Source organism: Ahaetulla prasina, chromosome 1, assembly GCF_028640845.1.
Source record: "Ahaetulla prasina isolate Xishuangbanna chromosome 1, ASM2864084v1, whole genome shotgun sequence".
In the NCBI taxonomy this organism is placed as follows: Eukaryota; Metazoa; Chordata; class Lepidosauria; order Squamata; family Colubridae; genus Ahaetulla; species Ahaetulla prasina.
Genome location: NC_080539.1, coordinates 304,410,390 through 304,430,740, shown reverse-complemented (window position 1 = coordinate 304,430,740; position 20,351 = coordinate 304,410,390). Strand labels below are relative to the sequence as shown.

At 38.2% G+C, this 20,351-nt stretch overlaps 1 protein-coding gene across 3 annotated transcripts in view; it reads left to right on the top strand.

Moving 5' to 3' along the window:
- MAPKBP1 (mitogen-activated protein kinase binding protein 1) overlaps positions 1-19,765 on the top strand; it is a 169,383-nt gene extending 149,618 nt beyond the window's left edge. For 2 of the 3 annotated variants that reach the window (XM_058162031.1, XM_058162032.1), the window contains 5 exons: positions 3,018-3,093; positions 4,679-4,980; positions 6,195-7,103; positions 10,406-10,491; positions 15,303-19,765. In XM_058162031.1, coding sequence (XP_058018014.1) covers positions 3,018-3,093; positions 4,679-4,980; positions 6,195-7,103; positions 10,406-10,491; positions 15,303-15,599 — 1,670 coding nt within the window. In that variant the 3' untranslated portion in view covers positions 15,600-19,765. The remainder of the gene's footprint in view (positions 1-3,017; positions 3,094-4,678; positions 4,981-6,194; positions 7,104-10,405; positions 10,492-15,302) is intronic. The other variant, XM_058162033.1, reaches the window with a different exon arrangement.
- Positions 19,766-20,351: the final 586 nt, after the last annotated feature.

Below are 20,351 nucleotides of genomic sequence, written 5' to 3'. Positions count from 1 at the left end.
ACACAAGTCGGCTGGAAAGCTTGCTGCTTCTTCTTCTTTTGCTTCTTCCCCACCCACTCTTTTCTGCTCTCTTGCAACGTTGCTGCAGCTCCTCGGCTCCTTTTCCCGGCGCCCAGAAGGCTCGCGCCTCTGCTGCCGATTGAATACTAAAATAAAATAAAAGAGCGGAGAAGAACGGGGCGCCGCTTTTGGTGTCCGCGTCCCTGTCGCCGCCCGGCAGGACGCGTTTAAAAAAAAGGGGCGGGGGAGTTGAAAAGAGGCTGCCTCTTCGGGTTACCTCAACATCCATTCCAGAGCCGCTAAAAGAGCGGGTGCTTGGGCCGCCCTGGTTGGGGAACGGCACAAAAAGGGTCCCTGGTGACCCAGAATTCATCCTAGCCCCATTGACTGGCCCTTTGACTCGATAGGATTTAGCTGACGGGATTGTTAAACAGCGCCAGACCTTTCTTCTGGGGAGAGAAGTCACTCTAATAAATATTGGGAGGTGTTTTCAAGGAAACATAGGGGTCCACCTTCTGCCCACAAGAAATGTAGGGAAATGCCACCATTCCCAGCCTTCTGAGCACATCAGCTTATCCTGGCAGAGGATGAGGAAAGTCGCATTTCAAAGCCTTTGGAAATCACCAGCTTGGAAAAAGCTAAATTATGTAGGGCTATTCAGCTACAACTTCGTGTTTAGTTTTGTCTTTGAAGCGAGATAGTGATAGCTTGCTAGCTAGCTATTTAGATAGATAGATAGATAGATAGATAGATAGATAGATAGATAGATAGATAGATAGATAGATAGATAGATAGATTAGAAAGAAAACAGAACAAAAAAACAGAATAATAGAGTTGGAAGGACCTTGGAGGTCTTCTAGTTCAACCCTGCTTACGCAGGAAACCTTATACCACTTCAAATGCTTATCCAATATCTTCTTAAAAACTTCCAGTGTTAGAGCACTCACAACTTCTGGAGGCAAGTTGTTCCACTGGTTAATTGTTCTAACTGTCAGGAAATTTCTCCTTAGTTCTAGGTTGCTTCTCTCCTTGATTAGTTTCCACCCATGCTTCTTGTCCTGCCCTCAGGTGCTTTGGAGAATAGTTTGATTCCCCCTTCTTTGTGGCAGCCCCTGAGATATTGGAATGTTCCTATCATGTCACCCCTAAACTAGACATACCCAGTTCACATGCCCGTGAGACGCCTTGCTTGCATGTCACACACACGCACCGCTCGCTGGGAAAAAAAAGGATGGATGGATGGATGGAAGGAAGGAAGGAAGGATGGATTGATGGATGGAGGCGACCGCTTTGAAGCGCAACCCTTCTCCCGCAACTAAGGGGGTCAATGTTTTCCCAATCCTAGGGTGTGGGAAACAGTCATTCTTTCTTCCCCTAGTCTCTCCCGAGATCGCACTGCAGCGCCCATCATCCCCAGCCGGCAATCTGAGCTCGTGCCATCGATGTGGTCCTTGAACTTCCTCCTTGTTTCTAACCCAGCCTAGGATGGCCGGGCGTGGAGGGTATGGTGGTGGTAAACGGCCAGGAGAAAGCTTTTTCGAGAGGTCCTCTTGGAAGGCTGCCTTGGAAAGGGAAAGTGGGAGGGGCAGAGATTTCTCCCTCAAAGGTCCCCTTGGAAGGCTGGGTTGGAAAGGGAAAGTGGGGAGGGGGCAGAGATTTCTTCCTCGGGTCCTTCTAGAGTCCTTGAGAAACTGATATCATACAAGGTTAATAAATTATACTCCTCCTCCTCATTGATGAGTTTTTCATCCTGAAATTGATTGAAACATTGTACCATCATATGCTGCCATAGTATAGTGTTAACAACATCTGTAAAGATGATATATGAGCATGACACTAAGTTTTTCTATATTTCCCTTTATTGAAAAACTTCCATCATGCTTCTTTCTGAAAACAAAGGTCATTATAATATACCTCATTATATATTTGATTTGATGATATTTCAGTTAATAAATACCATTTAAGGTGTTAAGCTTCCTTTCTTTTTCAGCAGCAAAGTGAATTACAACTTTAAAGAACTTTATTACTTTATATTCATTTATTTTAAGTATAGATTTTAGATTTTTAAACAAATATGTTTAGAGCTTTTATATCTTTCAAGTTATTCAAATTATCCCCTCAGCAGGTATATAATGGCATCCAATTCCAATATCATGTTGAGGCTTTTGAGCAAGGGAGGAGGAACGCGAGCACCGCCTTTCGCGCTGGCATTCCGGGATTTCCCTTTGTTTAGAGCTGGGAATCCTCCTTCCCCCTTTTGCACTTTTATTGTTTTTCGTTCAAATAAATATTCATGTTATTTTACTTGGCTCTATCTTTATTTTTTACATTGACCAGTAGCTGCCTCATTTCCCACCCTCGGCTTATACTCGAGTCAATAGTTTTTCCCAGTTTTTTGTGGTAAAATTAGGTGCCTCGGCTTATATTCGGGTCGGCTTATACTCGAGTATATACGGTAATCTGTAGATTCATACCCCTCATCATACAGTCTATAAGAGGATGCCCTGCTGGATCAGACTCTTGGCCCATCTAATCCAGCAGTCTATTCTCATGGTGGCTAACCAATTACAAAAGGAAGTCCACTAGTCTCCCAGTAGATGGCCTTAAGATCATGATCAGTGAAATGAAAACAGATTAATGCTGTGGTTTAAATAAGAGCTTCTAAGCCCAGACAGAAACAGTTTAATTGCCTAATGTTAGAGGAAAGAGTTAAGGAGCTCACAGCCATAAATTAGTCAAGATGAAACTAATAGTTATCTATTAATTTGCAATCCTGAGAACAGTGGCATTAAGTTCCATTGAACTCAGGGAATAGTTTGTAATATGATGTGGGGTGCAAAGCAAAGTATACTATTCCAGGGATCTTTGTTCTTGTACACTGTATACAAAATAGTACGCAAAATTGTATGCAAAATAGAAAAACCCAAGTCAAGTTATACTTGCTGAAATTTCATATCCAAATCCCCTGCAGCTTTTAATCCCTAATTTGAGTACTTTTCCTCCTTTTTAAATGACAGATGGATCATGTAGGACCCTGGAGAGAATGGAAAACAGTATTTCTTCTCGGTTTCTATCTCGGTTTCCAGTACTCAGGTAAAGTTCCATTTTTTATGAATGCAAAACAAGCTTTGCTCAGACAGGGCGAGCTAAGGGGCCATGTTTGATCAAGATACTAAGAGGTCTGTAAGGGGCGTGCATAAGAGCACCCAGCGTGCCTACCGTTCCTGTCCTAATGTTCCCTTTGATTGTATCCAATTTGTATGGTTATTTCATACTTATTTCATGCTTATACTTATACAGTATATACTGTTGTGTTTGACAAATAAATAAATAAAACTTTATAGCTGCATTTATTTCTTAGGCTGAATGGATACACTCCATTTATGGTTTAATGAAGACCATTAAACCATAAATTAAACTTTTATTTAGCCTTTGCTGTTTAGGCATTTTATTTTATTTCAGCATTTCATTCATCTTGAGTGGTTAAAAAAAATACTGTCCATTCTGCTTTACTAATTGGCTCCAATCTGTTTTCAGTAGGCGAGGGACAAAGATGCTTATTTCAATGCTTCATGAATATTTCATTATAGAAATATTATCCATGATGGAATGTGAAGCTTGTTGTTTTTGTGTATTGGATAAAGGTGTTTATTCTATTGGGAAACATTTGGTTTTCTTTTTATCAGCATACAAGAGACCAGAGCAACTGCCTATATCGCATAGTAAATCAAAAAGAGGGCTGTGAAAATATTTACAGATCCCTCCCATCCTGGACATAAACTCTTTCAACTCCTACCCTCAAAATGATGCTATAGAGCACTGCACACCAGAACAACTAGATACAGAACAGTTTTTTCCCAAACGCCATCACTCTGCTAAACAAATAATTCCCTCAACACTGTCAAACTATTTACTGAATCTGCACTACTATTAATCTTCTCATCGTTCCCATCACCTTTCACTCATGACTGTAACTCTGTTGCTTGTATTCTATGATTTATACTGATATTGATAGTTTCCTGATTGCTTATTTGTAGCCTATGACTATCATTAAGTGTTGTATCATTAAGTGTTAAATTTGTACCCTATGACTATCATTAAGTGTTGTAAGTATTGTACCTTGATGAAGGTATCTTTTCTTTTATGTACACTGAGAGCATATGCACCTTGTGTGTCCAGTCACACTTGGCCAATAAAATTCTATTCTATTCTATTCTAAATCAAGCAGAGCTTACTCTGATAACAGATTTACTTGCTTCAATTTCCTCCTTTTCACCAAATCATTTAGTCAGACATAGCCATGCTAATTATCTCACAGCAAGAGCTCAACTATCTCATATTAAGAGAGTACTCTGATAATAACAGAGAGTTAGTAGGCCTTGCATAGTACAAATTCCTTCTTTTCCCTAAATCATTCTGTCAGATATAGCCATGCAGGATTAGTGCTTCTCTTCTTACTGGCAACTGTTCTATAAGAAAAAGATTTTTTTTGTGGAAAGAATTAGTCTTAAATATTATTTAATGACCTTAGGAAACACCTTTATAGAACTATTCTATTTTATAGTAGTTGGCAAGAATGCAATATAATGATGCTATGTAGTAGTAGATGGTAGAAATGTGACATTATGATGGCATGTAATTGTCAATCAAATATCTTGTCCTGTCTTCAATTCCATAGGGAACCCTCATTTTCTGCATCAAAGCTGGTACTGGATAAGAAATCTACTGAAGGATCTGGTTTGCCAAAGCAACTTACTAATGAACTGCTGAAAAATGGGCTTGACCATCAGCACATGCCCACAGAGAACAGCTTCTTTCAAAATGATATTAATTCCATTAGGTCACTTTATATGCAGAAAAAAAGAAAGTCTGCTGTAGAGATCAACAGAGGACGTGGAAGATCTGTTGGGTCTTTCCCAGATAGCGATGGAACGGTGATGCTGCGGAAATCCCGATCAGTTCACGATCTTGTCCAAAATGGTAAGGAAGTGCTTTCTATGAAATGGTTAGAGTGATGACCCCACAATGGGAATCTGTCTGTGAGGCTGAAAATCCTTAATGTTTTCATTCAGAAATCACAAGTTCTCACTACAAAATGTAGTTGCTGATCAGTCTCAGAGGTGGGTTGAATTGGGCAGCCACTGATCAGAAGGGAAAGCTAATTCCTACATCTGATGACAAAAAGAGGCAAGTTGACACTCAATGCTTTTTAAAAAACAGTCTACAAGTCCAGTGAGCCCTGGAAGGAAAGGAAAGATTACCTAGATCTTTCTTTTAAAAGAATGGGAAAGGAATCTACCCCCAGAAAAGAAGATTTGGTCTCATTCAGGAGTTCCTCCCAAGCCCTGTGAAAACATTAGCTGCCCTTCCCTCCCAATCAATTGTGGGGGGAAAGTGAATGGATCAGGCAGCATTCTGTTGGTGTGCTGAATGAGATTTTGGCAATCCTCCCACGTCCTTGACATGAAACAGAATTCAGAGAGACCTACAGAAACCCTGAACATATTTCCCTTCTCCTGCTTCCTTTGACATCAGTGGGAAGGAAACAGTTTTAAGAAATAAAGGAAAAGGAGAAGCAACAATGAAAACAGTAACTGCTTCTCCTCCTTTTTTGCCCTGGTTAGCTGAGCTTGAAAGAGCTTTGAATTCTCTGTTGTAGAAAGGAGTTTAGCTCAATAGACTTTAAAGCATTCAGAATGTCTTGCTAATAAGTCAGTGTCTAGGGACTGGCATCTCACCTTTTTTCCCCCCTTATTACATGTTTTCTTTGGGACTGCATTTATTTTTCTTAGTATTTTGCACTACTCACAGAATAAATATCACAAATTCTGTGTTAGCAATAACAAACTGGGATTATTATTCTATGGCTACTTTTTGCTTAAAGGAGATATGCTATTGCAACTTTCCTGTGGTTTATTGCATATTGCACAGAGCAAAAGAACCAAATAGGACATGTAACACTATTTCTTGTCTAAAATTTTCTAACAGAAATTAAGGTAATGATGTTTAGAGAAAAACTGTGTAGAACAAAGTGTGATAGTTCAAAAATATTGAAATAACATTGTTATTTTGCTTACTATTTCTTCCAGAAATTGAAGTGAAATAATTACATTTAGAAGCTGGAGCTATTTTAATTCTGACTGCACAAATTGCTCCAGACCAGTTGTGTGCATTTATTTATTCCATTTCTACAGATAAAATTCCTGGTGTGATGCTGTCTGTCAGGCAGCGGCCTCAGGCACTAATGGTAGGTGAGAAGGAGCCAAAATCCAACCATCATCAGACATTTTCTGCAACACTATTGAAGATGGAGAATTCCAGCTTTTTCCAAGCCAAAGACATTAAAGCTGCAAAACCAAAGTCCTATATGAGTCCTACCACAAGTTTCATGGCCAAGATGTCCCGTAGTGTATCCATGGGAGAGAATCTGTGCTTTGGTGATAGTTCAGAAAACCAGAATGAAGTGAAAATCAGCCCACAAGTATCAGAGAAGACGAGATTAAATCTGTTAGACGACATTGAGAAGAATAAGCCATTTGTGAAAGACAACAGCCCAGTGAAACCTTCTCTTCAGCAAACTGCAAGCTGTTCGTCACCCCAGTCCTTTCAAAGCAAGTTGGCATCTAGTCGAGCCCATTTGACCCTTGACATCCCCAAGCCTCTACCTGATAGGCCAATATTAGCTTCTTTCTCACCAAAGACAAAGTCAAAAACTGTCCTAGGATCAGAATCTCCTCAGTCACCTGGTGCTGTTGGGAAGAAGAAACAGTCTTTTCCTGAAGGCTGGGCCTTGAAATTGGAAAGTCAAGCATCTGGACCTCTTGGCCTTGGTAAAAGTAGTCCTTTGAGTCCCTGTGCAGACGCTCTGAAAGAGAACCAAACACATTTGAGGTCCAAAGCCCAACTTGAGCCAAGAGTAACTAATTCCAACCGAAAAGAGCCTTCAGATGAACTGCATCCAATTTCTCCAGAAAAACAGCCAGTGGAATGCAGGGACAAAGTTGCCCCTGCTAGTTATGTGCCAGCTAATGATGAGCATTGCTCTTATGAACAAAGTGGGCCAAGGTCTCCTACAAATGCAAAAAGCCTTGGAAAGGATTCAGGTGTGCACAGATATCCATCTCCTACCTTTCCCCCCTTCCGTCCTTTGTCTTTGTGAATGGCTTCTCTGTTCCGGCATGTTTCTTTCCATCTAGCTTCTGGTTGTCTTGTCCTATCTGCACTGTCCCATTCAGTGTTTCTGTTTCCCCTTTTACTTACGTTTTGCTTTGGTGCATGCAAATGTTACAGCTCTCATGTTTTTCCTTCTTCAAAAGGGAACGTAAGAATGGGGGTAAAAGCAAGCAATACAGCTTTTAAGTAATATTCTGCATTGTGGAAAATAGGATTTTATCCCCAATGTTGCCAGAACTTACAGAATTAAATCTCAGCATTTCTGATTCTGATACTGTTTGCTAACACTTAAGCAGTGTAAGAAACATGAGACAATTGGTGTGTCTCTGTGTGTCTGTGTGTGTGTGTTGCTGCTGAAGAAAAAAAAAGTAACATCTAGAATATTCCGAGGCTTTTTAAGTTTTAGTAGCAATAGCAATAATAAAGCGCTTACACTTATATACCACTTCATAGTGCTTTACCGTCCTCTCTAAGCGGTTTTACACGGTCAGCATTTTCCGCCCAACAATCTTGAGTCCTCATTTTACCAACCTCGAAAGGATGGAAGCAAGGGTGGGTTTCACTTACCTTTGCTACTGGTTCGCTTGTGCGCGCGCGCTTGCTTTGCTCATGCGTGCACCCTATCTGCGCATGCGCACATCATATTTGATGATGTCCGGGTGGGTGGGCGGAGCCTCCCGCTGCTGCTGCTACCAGTTCACGCGAACCGGGGTGAATCGGTAGCAACCCACCACTGGATGGAAGGCTGAGTCAACCTTGAGCAGATAAGAACAGAACTGCCAATCTGCTGGCAGCCAGCAGTCAGCAGAAGTACCCTGCAGTACTGCGCCACTATGGCTCAAACAGTAGTAGAATGAAATATGGGGGAAGGGGGGGTTGTTACAGAAGTGTTTGCAGAGATGAAGATTTGTCCATTGATAATCTTCCACCCTGCAGAATACATTCCCAAAATCTATTCTGAAAAGTTGTGAGACTTTCAGGAGACATTTTTACTACCACATCTGAACTTGATGAAGAAGAGAAAGAGAAAACAGTGGTGGCATCAGAAAACCGGTAGCACTTTATTCTAAGACTTTGAATTATTCAGCAATTTAATATAGTTGTTAAACAGCAAGGCACAGTGCTGCTGTAGTGTTAATAATATTGTATAGTATTAAGCAGAAATCTCCCAGATGGTATAACATCCAAATCTGAGCAAAACCAATGTTAATGTGTTCAACACATACCCAGTTTAAACTTTCCAGAAGGATATCATGGTCAGTAATACTGAAAGCTGTTGTATGGCAGCTCTGTCCTTGACTTCCATGCAGCAAAGATGATTTCACAGGGCAACCAAAGCAGTTTCACTGACAAAGACATGTCTAAGTCCTCTTTACAATGGATTTATCCAGAAATAATTTATTCACCAATTTGAATAAAGTGGTTATATTGGTAGGGAATAACAGATGTATTATAAAACAATATTAATTTTTAACCATCTGTTTCTAAAGCACTTTTATAGCAACCAATAAAGCTTCATTAAAAGTATCAATTAATACAACACAATTAAATCAACTTAATAAAACGCCATTCTATAAAATATCAAGAGCAAACAGTGAAGCACTCTTTTTAATGCTGTAATAGTTTTGCTATAGAAACTCCTTCCTTGAAATTATGTCTCACATAAATTGTATTGCTGAATCACATTAGAACAAAGGATTTTTGAGGGCAGGAGTGAGTATCATTTTATATTTTACTAATGGCTTGCATGCAACTTTGGGCCTTGGGAAAAGTTATCTAACATCTGCTTTCAGTCCTTTTCCATCTATCAATTGTGCACATGTTTCTCATTACGGAAGAAAATAACATGGGAGATGAAGTATGGTCATCACAATGGCCATCTGCTATTCATGGCTGAAAGTTCATGGCCATTAGTTCTGAAGTCTTGTACATCATTCACCTAAGAATTTTGGAGTGCTTACATACCATAAGCAACATGTCCATACATCTGCGTTGGCATTGATTGATTTCAACAGCAATGTAAATATATAATAATGGGAGAATTGCACTTGTAATGCAAAGAGAATGGCTCATAATTCATTCAGGAAGAATAATTAACAAGATTATAGAGATTACTCATACTGTAAATTAACAAGAATGTATGAAGAATGAAAGGAACTCAGATATTAGCTTGTGTTGACATTTTTTTCCTTTGAATGTGGCAATCCCAGGTTTGTAGGATAGGTTGAAAAACTGGAAAAAAAAGTTCCAAAGAAGGAAATGGTTAGATCTTTGCCAAAGGGTATACATCTGTGTGGTTATCAAGTGCATGAGTTGAGGAAGACTTTTATCTTGTACCACTCAGTTCTTGCAGTTCTTTTGCTTAAAAATATATATTTTTAATTACAAAAGGATTTTTGGTGCGTTTTAACATTATCTTTGTCAGGACATAAAGGCTTATGCAAATGTGTATGTCTGTCCCTTTTTATGTCATTTATTGTGTCTCATTGTGTGTCATTTACATGCTTTTACATGTTTGACAGTGCTTAATTAGTGAGATGGCAGCTAAGCAAGCAACCAAAGTTAAACTTGCCTTTTAATACTTGCAAGAAAGTGATGTAATGCTAAAATAGGCTTTCCATAACCATAATTACCTTAAATTGTATCCTTCTCAGTAAGTCAAAGATGCTTTTGTGGATTATATGAATTAATGTATAAATTATTAATTTCTAATACTCAGATTTCAGATAGCTATGATGTACTTCTTCTTTTAATTGGGAGCAGACTTTTAGACTAGGATCACTGATTGTAATCATAGCTGTTTAACCAAAATCTGGCAGGTTCAGATTGAACCAGCTAAGCCAAACCTAAGCAATCTACATTATTCTTGCACTTTATAAAAACTATCCCTCCCCTTTTTTTTGAGAAATACTGTTTTATTATTTTGGATATGCCTATTGATGAGAAGGAAACAAAGGCAAAGCAACTTTGGTTGTGGATACGCTAATTAGTGCTTCAGCATTCTTTCTTTGACAAATCAAATTAATTGACAATATTTGTATTAAGATACATTTCATGAATTGTAATGGTAATCAAATGCTTCACATTGTGAATATTCAAGAATCAGTGACTTCTCCAAAACTGATACGATTTTGCATAACTTCAGTAGTATTTTTTAGTAGTGAATCATAGGGCAGACTGAAATCATATTTTTGTTCGGTATTTATGATCTCTTGTTTCTCCACACTACCAGGTTCTTCAATCAGTGTTGAGCAATGCAAGCACGTAGTATCTGAGCTCCAGGACAGTATGCGTAAGGCCATCCAGATATATCACCTGGTAAGTCACCTCTTTGTTTCTGCTAAAAAAGCCAACACAGTTCTGGGCTGCATAAACAGAGTGATAGAATCAAGATCACGTGAAGTGTTAATACCACTTTATAATGTCTTGGTAAGGCCACACTTGGGATACTGCATTCAGTTTTGGTCGCCACGATGTAAAAAGATGCTGAGACTCTAGAAAGAGTGCAGAGAAGAGCAACAAAGATGATTAGGGGACTGGAGGCTAAAACATATGAAGAACGGTTGCAGGAACTGGGTATGTCTAGTTTAATAAAAAGAAGGACTAGGGGAGACATGATAGCAGCAGTCCAATATCTCAGGGGTTGCCACAAAGAAGAGGGAGTCAAACTATTCTCCAATGCACCTGAGGGAAGAACAAGAAGCAATGGGTGGAAACTAATCAAGGAAAGAAGCAACTTAGAACTAAGGAGAAATTTCCTGACAGTTAGAACAATTAATAAGTGGAACAACTTGCCTGCAGAAGTTGTAAATGCTCCAACAAAGGAAATTTTTAAGAAAATGTTGGATAATCATCTGTCTGAAATGGTGTAGGGTTTCCTGCCTGGGCAGGGGGTTGGACTAGAAGGCCTCCAAGGTCCCTTCCAACTCTCTTGTTGTTGATAATAATAATAATAATAATAATAATAACAACAACAACAACAACAACATTATTATTATTATTATTATTATTATTATTTCAGAAACAGTTAAGAATAGGAGCAAAAAAAAATCCTTTAAATAGTAGACATCTATTCTTGTTCTTGTGTGTGATTAGAAACCAAATGTAACTATACTAGCAAACCAGAAGGTAAGCCGAAAGAATTTTAAGCTTCTGACCAGCTATAGCTGAAGGCCAAAATATGTATTATAATTATGTATCGTAAGACTTTAGCAGCTCCTTACTTTTTCTTTACTTGCAAGTGAAGCATCATGAAATGCATTTGTTTGGCTTGATTTTTAAAATTTATCAGAAGAGGAACAAGACAAATATAGTTGTTTTTAAAATGATTACAGGTAGCCCTCACTTACCCATCATTCATTCAGTGAACGTTGGAAGTTATGACAGTGCTAAAGAAATAATTTTATGGCCCATTTATGACCATTATAAGATCTCTCCCGTCGTGTGAATGCAATTACAGTCAGTACATGTTGCCTTCTGCCTGCCCTTTGTTTCCCCTCTCCCCTTGTAAAGCAGAGAGATTGAAGAGAAAACGGATTGCAAGAAAGAAAACTTTTTGTTCTTTTGTACATTGAAGACAATGTGACCAGCAGTCTGGAGCCTCGAGCTGGGGATCATGGGCATGCTATACAAACAGTTTACAGTACTCTCTTGAAATCTCTCTCTCTCCAATCTTTCCATTTTGCAAGAGGGTGGGGAGGGGAAAAAAAAGCAAGTAGGCAATCTCTCCTTGCCCTTCTTCTCCTCTCCTCTGACCCTTCCCTTTCTCCCTCACCTGCAAACCAAAGAGATTGAAGACAGATTTCAAGGGAATGAGCTCTTTGCTCTTTTCTACATCAAAAGCAATGCAGCCTGGAGCTCAGAGCCATAGACATAAAACTTACAGTATTCTTTGAAGTCTATTTTTCTCCAATCTCTCTGCTCTATGAGTGGTGGGAGGAAAAGGAAAAAAAGCAAGCAATTTCAGTAGTCAATCTCTCCTTCCTCCCCCCCCCCTCCAAATCCATATAACTGAAGAATGAGGAAGGGTGACTTGAGTTTTAAACACTCTTCTATGATTACAAGTGATAATCTTGCAACATAGGATTTACTGCTAACAGCTTTTGTTTATTCCTTTACTTTTCTAATAAACCTAGCTCTAAAACAAATCTGTTTTCTTTTTCAGGTATCTACTGACATCGAATCTTCGCCTGATAAAGATAAGATTTCAGGTCTCTTGACTGAAACTTTCTCTGTGATGAAAAAAGAATTGGATTCCCTGAAAGATGGCAATGGACTTCAAAGGAAGAAAGATCAACTGATGCAACCACAAAATATAAAAAGTGGAAAGAGGGGCAAATAACTAAGGCAGAATATCAGCAAATAAGCCGAGCCTGTAAAGATGAAGTGAAGAAAGCTAAGGCTCACAATGAACAAAGGCTAGTGACAAAAGTAAAAAATAACAAAAAAAGCTTCTTCCAACATGTTAAAAACAAGAAAAAGTCAAGGAAACAATTGGCCCATTGCTGGGAGAAAGTGGCAAGAAGATGACAAGCAACAGGAGAAAGCAGATCTACTTAACTCATATTTTGCATCTGTCTTTACAAAAGGAAAAAACAATCCAACCTATCAAAACAGCACTACAAAAACAGATTAGAAACACAAGTTAAAATAGGGAAGAAAATGGTAAGTGAACACCTGTCTACCCTAGACGAGTTCAAATCACCAGGACGGATGGATTACACCCCAAGGTTCTGAAGGAACTGGCAGACGTGATCTCAGAACCACTGAACTATATCTTTCAAAGATCCTGGAGCACAGGGAGCTGCCAGAGGACTGGAAAAGAGCTGATGTAGTTCCCATCTTCAAAAAAGGAAAAAAAAACAGATCCAGGAAACTACAGACCTATCAGCCTGACCTCAGTACCGGGGAAGATTCTGGAAAAGATAATCAAGCAACGAATCACCAAACGCCTAGAAGCAAACAAAGTAATAACCAAAAGCCAACATGGGTTTGTCAAAAACAGATCATGCCAGACTAATCTTATTGCATTCTTTGACAAAGTGACAAAATTAGTGGACCAGAGGAATGCTGTCAATATAATTTACTTGGACTTCAGTAAAGCATTTGATAAAGTAGACCATAACCTACGGCTAGATAAAGTAGAAAAATATGGGTTAGACAGCACCACCACCAGATGGATTCGTAACTGGCTGACCAACCGCACTCAACGTGTAGTCCTCAACGGAACTACATCCACATGGAGGGAAGTATGCAGTGGAGTACCCCAAGGCTCTGTTTTAGTCCCAGTACTCTTCAACATCTTCATCAATGACTTGAACGAGGGATAGATGGGGAACTCATCAAATTTGCAGATGACACCAAGCTGGCAGGAATAGCCAACACTTCAGAAGATAGGCTCAAGGTACAGAAAGATCTTGACAGACTTGAACATTGGGCGCTATCTAACAAAATGAAATTCAACAGTGAAAAAAGTAAGGTTCTACATTTAGGCCAAAAAAACAAAATGCACCAGTACCGTATATGTGGTACCTTGCTCAATAGTAGTACCTGTGAGAGGGATCTTGGAGTCCTAGTGGATAACCATTTAGATATGAGCCAGCAGTGTGCAGCAGCTGTTAAAAAGCCAACACAGTTCTGGGCTGCATAAACAGAGGATAGAATCAAGATCACGTGAAGTGTTAGTACCACTTTATAATGCCTTGGTAAGGCCACACTTGGAATATTGCATCCAGTTTTGGTCGCCACGATGTAAAAAGATGTTGAGACTCTAGAAAGAGTGCAGAGAAGAGCAACAACGAGGACTAGGGGACTGGAGGATAAAACATACGAAGAACGGTTGCAGGAACTGGGTATGTCTAGTTTAACAAAAAGAAGGACTAGGGGAGACATGATAGCTGTGTTCCAATATCTCAGGGGCTGCCACAAAGAAGAGGGAGTCGGGCTGTTCACCAAAGCACCTGAGGGTAGAACAAGAAGCAATGGGTGGAAACTGGTCAAAGAAAGAAGCAACTTAGAACTAAGGAGAAATTTCCTGACAGTTAGAACAATTAATAAGTGGAACGACTTGTCTTCAGAAGTTGTGAATGCTCCAACACTGGAAATTTTTAAGAAAATGTTGGATAACCATCTGACTGAGATGGTGTAGGGTTTCCTGCCTGGGCAGGGGGTTGGACTAGAAGGCCTCCAAGGTCCCTTCCAACTCTGATGTTATGTTATGAAATGCATTTGTTTGGCTTGATTTTTAAAATTTATCAGAAGAGGAACAAGACAAATATAGTTGTTTTTAAAATGATTACAGGTAGCCCTCACTTACCCATCATTCATTCAGTGAACGTTGAAAGTTATGACAGTGCTAAAGAAATAATTTTATGGCCCATTTATGACCATTATAAGATCTCTCCCGTCGTGTGAATGCAATTACAGTCAGTACATGTTGCCTTCTGCCTGCCCTTTGTTTCCCCTCTCCCCTTGTAAAGCAGAGAGATTGAAGAGAAAATGGATTGCAAGAAAGAAAACTGTTTGTTCTTTTGTACATTGAAGACAATGTGACCAGCAGTCTGGAGCCTCGAGCTGGGGATCATGGGCATGCTATACAAACAGTTTACAGTACTCTCTTGAAATCTCTCTCTCTCCAATCTTTCCATTTTGCAAGAGGGTGGGGAGGGGGAAAAAAAGCAAGTAGGCAATCTCTCCTTGCCCTTCTTCTCCTCTCCTCTGACCCTTCCCTTTCTCCCTCACCTGCAAACCAAAGAGATTGAAGACAGATTTCAAGGGAATGAGCTCTTTGCTCTTTTCTACATCAAAAGCAATGCAGCCTGGAGCTCAGAGCCATAGACATAAAACTTACAGTATTCTTTGAAGTCTATTTTTCTCCAATCTCTCTGCTCTATGAGTGGTGGGAGGAAAAGAAAAAAAAGCAAGCAATTTCAGTAGTCAATCTCTCCTCCCCCCCCCCACCTCCAAATCCATATAACTGAAGAATGAGGAAGGGTGACTTGAGTTTTAAACACTCTTCTATGATTACAAGTGATAATCTTGCAACATAGGATTTACTGCTAACAGCTTTTGTTTATTCCTTTACTTTTCTAATAAACCTAGCTCTAAAACAAATCTGTTTTCTTTTTCAGGTATCTACTGACATCGAATCTTCGCCTGATAAAGATAAGATTTCGGGTCTCTTGACTGAAACTTTCTCTGTGATGAAAAAAGAATTGGATTCCCTGAAAGATGGCAATGGACTTCAAAGGAAGAAAGATCAACTGATGCAACCACAAAATATAGTTGGAATGCCATTAGGGGAGGGCAGTGGTGAAACTTTATCTAGCCCTCGGCACTTTGGAGATGACCAAACTCTTGCCTTGTTGGAACAATACTCAGAGTTACTGCTACAAGCTGTTGAACGACGTATGGATAAAAAACTTTAAATATAGTTTTCAACAACAAACACTTTTAATGGAATGCTGAGAACCATACACAAAAACGATGGAACGTTATCATATTGACAACTTGAAATAACACTTTGGGGTGTTTTTTTTAATCCACTGGGCAAATATCTTTTCTTTTAACAGAAACAGTTCTGTCCACAACTTTTTAAAATGTGCTGGCCACAGTACTAATCCCCTTGTGCCTATCTCCTCCACTTAGAGTGTTATAAGAAATATTTGGCTTAAAAACTATTTAGCAATTAAAGAGAATTGGTCAATGGTCCAGGAATGGCCGAGCCTCAAACTGCTGACTTAATAGAATGAGATCAAGCTGAAATAGCTTTGTCCCTCTGCAGTGTTATCTCAAATTAGGCATAGACTATTACAACTGTTATTTATTAATTTATTTTTACGGTTATAATTCTGAAACTTTTACCTGGGTTTTGTAGTTATGGTTATTTTGACATCTTTTCCACATTTATAGTGAGAGAGATTTCATATAGTAAATATACTGATGGACAGCAGGTAGGTTATAGAACTGCTTTCTGCTGTAGCCTGCATTACTGAATTTTGCTTCCTTGTTCCTCTTTATTATGCCACTATGTTTTATTTTAATTTTGTATTTAGCATTATGATCATTCTGCTTCTGTTTTCTGTTTAAAGAAAATCCTGTGCTCTATTTTTTATCGACATTTGTTTCCACAAAACACCTATCCTTTGGTTCAATGTCCAGAGATTTGTTACAAAGCTTGTTGGTTAAAACAAAGGATTTTTTAACCTGTAGTTAAAAAGTAGTTGTACTTTCCTCAGGTTTTATGTAAAACCAGATCCATCAGAGTCAAATTGATCCAGTTCAATAACTATTCATTTTTAAAAAAATCTTTCTGCTGGGTTATGCCAAGTGGCATCAGCTACTGGACTCATGATATTAGCACTGTTCTGTTTTTTGTGGATATAGAAATGTAGAAAAATTGATATGATGGGGAAGGGGTAGTGGTAGAAAACAGTCACAGAACAGAGTGATGAAAGTTTGTAATCAATACAACTTCTGGGAAAGCTTCAGATATTCCTAATTTCCCAAAAGAGACATCCCCTTTTCTGTCTATGGCTGAAATCTGAAAACAATCCAAGTGTGAGTGTTCAGGAAATACTGCTTGCTATGACATTACTATTCTATTTCCTTTCCTCCCTTACACTGGAACATAACTAAAGCTTACATTATGCCAGACTTCTCCAATTTTGTATCAATTAGCCTTTGTTCAAATAAAGAAGGAAAGTAAGTGCAGATCTACATCCTTTTAGCTATGGTATCCTTTGTATTGAATTATTAATCCTAACATGTCTGAAGTATTCACTGATAAAAAAGAAACCTTTTTAAAACAATAAAGTTATAAAACTTTAATACTACTCTCTCAGGTTAGAATAGCAGTGTTTCTTACTGGTGATCTGATCATTTTAATAAATGGCTTCACTGTTGTAGCCTAGCCTCCGTCTTCTGCCTCCTATATTTGTTGAGGTTAAAACAACTTTGTTGAGAATTCCTAGCCGGTATGGTCCAAATTAAAATTCTCATAGTCAATCTAGAGGGCTCCCTGGTGAAATAGGCTGATTTAGATATTCCTCAGTGGCTTTTGTACTTGCATTTTGTAAACTGTCATGTGAACATCTGTCTTCACTGCTCCAGATAGCTGGCCACCTGTGGTTATAGCTTTTTGTCTGAATCTCATTGGCTTTCATCCAGCACCACTGCAGTGTTAAAGAAATCTGCAAAGCTGTTCCTGTTTTGGCTGTCCATTGAACTCCAAGGTTGGGGACTTGGAGCAGTTAGTACTGTTGAATTATGTCATTTCTGGATTTGTTTAGATAATTCTCTGAATAGATTTGAATGATAGTTGACACACTTCTTAAAACAGAGCTTTTCCCTTCCAGCTATAGATGCTTGAATCTAGAGATTCAAGAAAAACAGTCTTATTGCTAAGGATAGACTGCTGGAATATACTCTTAACTTAAGTGAAAATTAAGGTGGCTTTTTTCTACACATCCATGTTGGGAAATGTCTTAATAGCCAAAATATCTTCTTCCTAGACTGTAGGAGTTCTAGACTGTAAAAAGTGTTCAATGCTCAGGAATCTTTCCTATGCTGGAACACATGCACTCAGGTAAAGTCATGCTTCCAGATATCCTGTGGCATGAACAATGAGAAATTCAGAATGTCTATTCAACCTTGACAGGGTCAAACTTTCAAATATCTTTGGAAATAAAATCAACTTGCTGATAATTTATACCTCAAGCATTAACAAGTAATGATTAATCAGGGACTGCCTTGGATAAGAGGCAACATCAAAACCCCTGTTAATTTCAAAGCAGTTTCGAGTGAGTAAGTTTCATTGTGTTATTCTTAGATCAGGACCTATTTATTTTCATAGACCCAGGTAGGAAAATACTGTAATACAGATGGGGACTTGGATGTGAACTAGAACTTTAGTTTTGTGAGTCTTGAGTAAGTAGATATTTAAGGAGGAATGGATGGGCCTGTAATTTCTAATATTTTGTTTAAAGGCATACTGAAGGCTTCAAGAAAAGTTATAGGACTGAGAACCAGTTGATTCAAGGAGTGTAATAGAATGAGAGTGTTCTGGAATGGAAAAGAGACATTGTAAGTAGGGTTAGCAGTTAAACAATAATGTAAATCAGCTTATAATTAAAAATTGAGATATGTTTGTCTTTTGAAGTGCCCTTTATTTTCCCACTAATATGTATGATTTGGGCATTGGGAAGGAATATTTTCAGTCAATAAAATTTCTCAAAGCCATTTGAGTTCCATGAGATTCTGACCGCCTTTATTTTCTCTATGCGGTCAGGAAGAACCAGGAGAAAAGTCTACATATTCTCCATGGAAAATACTTGATGTAAAATACACTTTTTAGTCATTGGTGGCACCTTATAGTAATTCAAATGTAAACTTTGGAGCATTGCTTTTTAAAAAGTTAGATTATAAGAAGATTTTGTGACAGTAAAATGTCAGCTAGCATACTTTTGTTTTCAACTGCATGCAGCTTTTCTGGTGTTATTATGGATGTCCATTAGCCCTTTAAAGAAACTTCAACATGTTATCTAGGGAGAGGAAAAATACAAATGCAGTATTTCAATCTGTTCTATTTCTACTGTTTTGATGTATGCATGCGATTTCTACATATTAAAAAAACCTCAAAGAGAGACTGTAAAAGATCCATTTCTGATGTCATATTTGCATATTGTCTCTGTGTTTTCTGAAATGTTTCTTAATGTGATTTAAAGTTTCTTATACTATTTCTCTTTTCAAAGATAGCCTTTATAAAAAAAATACTGTGCATGCAAATGAGACCTATCCCTGTTTCTATAGAAACATAGGAAAACTTTCAAAGGCTGAAATATGTGCACACCAGTTATAGATATATGTATCTGGTGTTTCTACATATGAATGTCCTGTTACGTACCTGTACTTGTTTTCTTTTGTATAAATATCTTTTTGATATTGGGGCTTATTCACTTCTCCTTTTCACTCCAGTGATCCAGAACTTATTGATCCCAAAGAAAAAAACCAGCCAACTCTGAGGGCAGTGTTTTAAAAAATAAATAAGATTGTCATGTATGTACACTTAGCCATTGGATCTACAGAATCCAGAATTTAAAATAATGACATATTCAGAATGCAAAGCAGCTACTGTATGTCCCGTTGGGTACTGCTGACTAAATTGTTATTTCTCTAAATTAAAAAAAAAGAATACCCTGTATTATTTGTAAATAATAAGCTGAAGTTGGGCTGCTTATATATTGGACTAACCTGCTGTAAATTAGGAATACAGTAAGCCATGTCTACACAATGTATCTTTAAGCCTAGGGTACAGATAGCTTTTATCTGTGTTCTTTCAACACTCCCTTTTTATTTTACACTTGTTTAAAAGGAGAAAACAACCTTAAACCTTCTTATTTATAAATTGTGTTTTGTATCTTGACTTCAATGGAATATGAACCTTTTACAATGTCTTTTTTGAATTATTTGAAAATTGTTTTAATGGTTGTTGGGGGTTTGCACTGTGAGCGACTTTGGGGGGGTATTTTTAATTCCACATTCATTTGTATTCAGTGTCTAAATTTCAATAAACAAATTTATTGTTACAAATTTACTTTAATGCTATTGTTTACTATGATTTTGTTAAGGCAATTGATGAACTCAGTGGGGCTACAAAACAAAGTGGTTTCCTGTGCAGTATGTGCAAATGTACATTTTGTAGGTCAACCCTCTTAAGATGATGTCCATGGAGCATTAAAATTAAGGATCACCTGTACAGTGGCCTTAAAATAAAAGTATGTTTAATAGCCTATAGCAAAAAGGGGGAGGGGGAGGGACAGGGAGAGAGAGAGAGAGAAAACAAAAACTGCTAGGCAGGTAAAAATTAGTACAGTAAACTAAGTCAATTGTTTTTCCATATGTTTCAGCAATAATCTGTTAGCCAACCTAGCTATAATGGGAAGAAATATTAGTACAAATATACTGTACACAGAAAGACTTACATATTTTCTTGTGTGCTAATATGGTACAGATTATAGTAATTGCAGTAATAGTTATATATTTTTTTGCTACAGAAAATACTTTGATTCCACAATATTGCTCAGGAGAACCACTTTGGAGTAGTGGTTCAGGCACTAGGCTAGAAACTCAGAGACTATGAGTTCCAGTCCTGCCTTAGCCACTTAGCTAGGTGATCTTCA